Below are 4,569 nucleotides of genomic sequence, written 5' to 3' on the forward strand. Positions count from 1 at the left end.
TTGTCCTGAAGTATTATGAACCACTGGTGTCACTATATGCTGTATATATATATATATATATATATATATATATATATATATATATATATATATATATACAGCATATAGTGACACTATATATATATATATATATATATATATATATATATATATATATATATATATATATATATATATATATATATATAGATAGATAGATAGATAGAGAGTGAGAGAGAGAGAGACAATGTGGTATGTAACTGCCTCTCAGCTTTAGTTAAGTTTGTGACTATTTTTTTGGTTCCTACCTAAAATTAATAGGATATCGTAGAGGCGGAACTAATTAGCGCCATCCTTGTGTTCCGCACGTAATTAAAGGGGGCACAACATCTAAAGTGTAGAGCTAAAACATAGCATCGCAAGAGCTCTCCGAGCTAAGTAAATATTAAGAATATAAAGATATCTAAATGTATATTATCCGAGTAAAGAAGACAAGGAAGAAGGCTTTTGAGATTTAGCCCCTCCTAAGTAGGAAGCAGCCTACGAGGTATGTTTCTTTTGTATCCAGTTGTCTGTGATATATTTCATGTGCATAGCTTGTGTTAACTAGTGTGTAACTATAACGGCACAAACTGTATTCAAGACATACATACATGCATTGTATTTATAATTTCCTTTTATTTTTTTTCTCTCTTTCAACCCAGTTCTCACGGGTTGACATGATATGTTGTTGAAATAAAACCCCGTTTTTTAACCAAGACCTCGTGCTTCGTGTTGACTACTGGAGGGAGCTACAGTGAGAGCTCGTCTGCTCCGCATGAGGAGGCGAGGAAGACGGCATCGGAGAGCGCGAGTCGTGGTCGGGCCGAGACATCCGCACATGACAGCGCGAGAAGAGGCAGCGCCCACGGAAGAATCAGGTTTCATAACGCAAATGAAGCTGTAATTCAGAGACATTAAGCGTTCTGGGCAAGAGAATGAGACATTTCTTTGCATTTCCCATTAGTTAATGTTTTGTTTACTTACCTTTTCTCAAATTGAAGTGGATTGATATTGCTACTGTGTTGATATTGTGTCTACTGATGAGTAGGATGTGAATATTAAGAACTATTAGTACCGAGAGTAAGGCAGAATTGGTCATATTTAGACTTAAAAGTGAATGGTTATTACTTAATGTGGTATATGTACAAGTTTAACTAAGAGTTAATATTTTTGGTTTGTTTAATTTCATTTGTGGTAATTTAAGATTTAAATAAGGCCATATATAACTATAACAAGTTATCAGGCAAGAAGACCATAGCTCCATAGATCACAAAGTGAGTGTTACTAGTCTTTGAGTACAGTTAGTACAGTTTTTATTTTGGAAAAAGCAAGTTAATTTAGCTGCAGAGAGTAATTTTTCTCCAAAGTAGTGTCAGTAGCTGCAAGTAATTAAAGGCTGACTATTCACATATCAGAGATTAAAAACAACTACTCAATTGAGCTTAAGCTAAGTTAAACATAACTTAGATTATTGTGAACAAGGTAATTTACTCAACTAAAAAACAAGTTTAGATTTAAACCAAACTAAAGCAAAATGTCAGAGTTTGAGCTTTTCTTTGAGAGTGACAAAGAGGGTGCAGGTGAAGACGCGCAGCAGCACTGCGCAGACATGCAACCACAAGCTGCTGAAGGCACAGGAGATAACCACACTTCCTCACAAGAGCCACATAGAAGCCAAAGGGTCCGCAGGTTTACGGAAAAGGGCCAAGAACTGCACGATCAGCAAGTAAGAAGATTTGCACACCGTTTCAGTGTGAGCTACGAGAAGTGGAAAGCTATCGCTAAGGATGCCAAACAAGCGCTGAGTGGACAATGCTCAAACAACCTGCTGCGTGACCACATTACTAAGATAAGCAATGCCTCAGATAATCTGAACGTTGTTTATGAAGATTTAAGGCACATTGACATTCCCGACCAAGACACACGTCGCAGAGCAGACACCTGCGAAGCAGTAACAAGAACAATCATCCAGACTGCAAAGGCTCTTCTAGACACAAGAGGGGGTGAAGAACAAAGAGTGAAATCAATAGAGCCTGTAATTGAAGCTGCAGCCTCAGACAAAGTAAGCGTCAACTCTCACCGCACCAAGTCGTCTGCTCATTCTCAAACTAACTCAAGAATAACATCCCGTTCAAGCCAGTCTTCTGCAAGACGAGATGCTGCTGCTGAAGTTGCTGCCAATGAAGCCACTTTAAAAGTACTGCTAGAGCAAGAACGTCATATCAAAGAACTTGAAAGACTCGAAACTGAAGCAGCCAATTTACGAGCTAATCAAGAGGCTGAAAATGCAGAAAGACAAAGGGTGCTGGAAGCCAAGCGCAGAGAACTAGAAAGATTGGAGACAATCAAGAAGCTAGAGGCTGCTAAGGCGAGACAGCAAGTATATGAACAAAGTGAATGCTCAGATGAAGAAATATTTGGGCTGCTCCATCAATGTGTCCCTCCGAAGGAGAATGAGGAAGTCAAGCATGAAAGTAGCCTATTGCAGCATTGCTCCCCACCTCACTCTCTGACACAACCAAAACAAGAAGACAATACTGCAGCTCTTGTTAGAGCATTCGCAGAGTCCATCAGTGCGAGTCGTCTTCCCGTACCTGAACCAACAACGTTCAACGGCGACCCACTCAGATTTAATGACTGGAAAGTCTCCTTTCAGACACTTATTGACAGGAAAAACATACCAGCTGAAGAGAAAATATACTATCTGCGAAAGTATGTGGGTGGACCAGCCAAAAAGGCCATTGAAAGCTACTTCTTGCTAGGCACAGAGTCAGCTTATTGTGCAGCGTGGACCATCCTAGAAGAGAGATACGGCAATCCATTCCTTATCGCCAAGGCCTTCAGAGATAAGCTTGATACGTGGCCCAAAATAAACTCTAAGGGGAGTGTGGAACTTCAAGAACTCGCTGACTTCCTTCGCAGCTGTGAGGCGGCCATGTCTCAGATCAGAGGTCTTGAAGTACTCAACGACTGCAACGAAAATCAGAAAATACTCTCTAAACTTCCAGACTGGCTGACCTCAAGATGGAATAGGAAGGTGATAGAAGTGGAAGAACAAAGTCACACGTTCCCAAGCTTTAGCCAGTTCGTCAAGTTTCTCACACGTGAAGCCAAAATCGCCTGTAACCCAATAACGTCCCTCCACGCTCTAAAACCAAGTGAAAATGAGAAGATCAAGGTTTCAAAGACAAGAGGTCATGGAGCAAAGGTATTGGCAACCAACTCAGACGAGAAAGCTGTTACCACAAGCTGTGTCTTCTGTGAGAAGGCAGGTCACAGTCTACACAAGTGTCGCAAATTTATGGATGAGACTATTTCAGAGCGAGTCAAGTTTGTTCAAGAGAAGAAATTGTGTTTCGGCTGTCTGAAGTTTGGCCATCGCTCGAAGGACTGTGAAAACAGAGAGATCTGCGATATGTGTGAAAAAGGACATCCAGCTTGCCTCCATGATAATCGCACCAAAGAAGAAAGGATGTCAACACGGCTTAGTGGAGCAGGGAACAGTGGCAAGTCAAGGGAAAGGAAAATAGAGCGGCCACAAGATAGGGCAGCAAGATCATCACGTGAGTCAACATCCAACAGAGTTTTACAGAATGTTAAAGACACTCATACATCCACAGTCATTCCAGTGTGGTTGTCAGTCACAAGTGAGCCAGATCGTGAAGTTCTTGTGTATGCACTCCTCGATACACAGAGCGACACGACATTTATCCTGGAAGAAACGGCAAAGACTCTTCACACAAAGAAGGAACCAGTTCAGCTAAAGCTCTCCACAATGGCTTCAAGAAACACAGTTGTGTCCTGTCGGAAACTGACTAGACTACAAGTGAGAGGATTCTACTCAGACAAGATAATTCCTCTGCCAGTGACCTACTCAAGAGAATTCATCCCTGCAAACAGATCATATTCCCACACCAGAGACTGCAAAGGCATGGCCTCATCTGGAACACGTCGCAGACGAGATTGCTCCTCAACAAAGCTGCGACGTGGGCCTGCTAATCGGCTACAACTGTCCTCAAGCTCTTGTCCCAAGGCAAGTGGTGCCTGGTAAAGAAAATCAGCCCTTTGCTTAGAGAACAGACCTGGGCTGGAGCGTAGTTGGCTATGGCAACCCATGTCTTGACTATGGAGATGAAATTGGAATAAGTCACCAGGTCATCGTGAGGCAAGTGATGCCTGGTCTTCAGTCCTCTTCAAACCTCACAAGCGAAGTTCACTATGTCTGTAGAACTCAAGTCAAAGAGGTAGTCTCACCTGCAGATGTCATCAAGGTGCTGGAATCGGACTTTGTCGAAAGGTCTTTGGAGGACAGTCACATCTCTCAAGAGGATCTCCGATTCCTGTCAAAGATGGAAAGAGGCATCAGGCTCAAGGACAGTGGTCATTATGAGATGCCACTGCCATTCAAGAATGAAAGACCCAACTTACCAGATAACATGGTGTGCGCCATCCACCGTCTCAGATGCCTAGAACGGAAGCTGAAAAGAAACAAACAGTACTACAAAGACTACAAGACCTTCATGGATGAGATCATAACACGTGGAGATG

The 4,569-nt window shown here is 42.1% G+C and overlaps 1 protein-coding gene across 2 annotated transcripts; it reads left to right on the forward strand.

Annotated features, from left to right (window-relative positions):
* Positions 1–272: 272 nt before the first annotated feature.
* Positions 273–4,302, forward strand: LOC136750838 (uncharacterized). Of its 2 annotated transcripts, none has more exons than XM_066705955.1 (2): positions 273–526; positions 684–4,302. In XM_066705955.1, the coding sequence occupies exon 2, from the start codon at positions 1,556–1,558 to the stop codon at positions 4,070–4,072; it is 2,517 nt and encodes an 838-aa protein (XP_066562052.1). In that variant the 5' UTR covers positions 273–526; positions 684–1,555; the 3' UTR covers positions 4,073–4,302. The 2 variants fall into 2 exon arrangements, with proteins under 2 accessions (XP_066562052.1, XP_066562061.1); XM_066705964.1 differs by having other exon boundaries at positions 739–4,302.
* Positions 4,303–4,569: the final 267 nt, after the last annotated feature.

This window comes from Amia ocellicauda, chromosome 1 (assembly GCF_036373705.1).
Source record: "Amia ocellicauda isolate fAmiCal2 chromosome 1, fAmiCal2.hap1, whole genome shotgun sequence".
NCBI lineage: Eukaryota > Metazoa > Chordata > Actinopteri > Amiiformes > Amiidae > Amia > Amia ocellicauda.

Coding starts and splice junctions, on each gene's coding strand:
- LOC136750838 (XM_066705955.1), top strand. CDS start 1,556: ATGTCAGAGTTTGAGCTTTTCTTTGAGAGTGACAAAGAGGGTGCAGGT.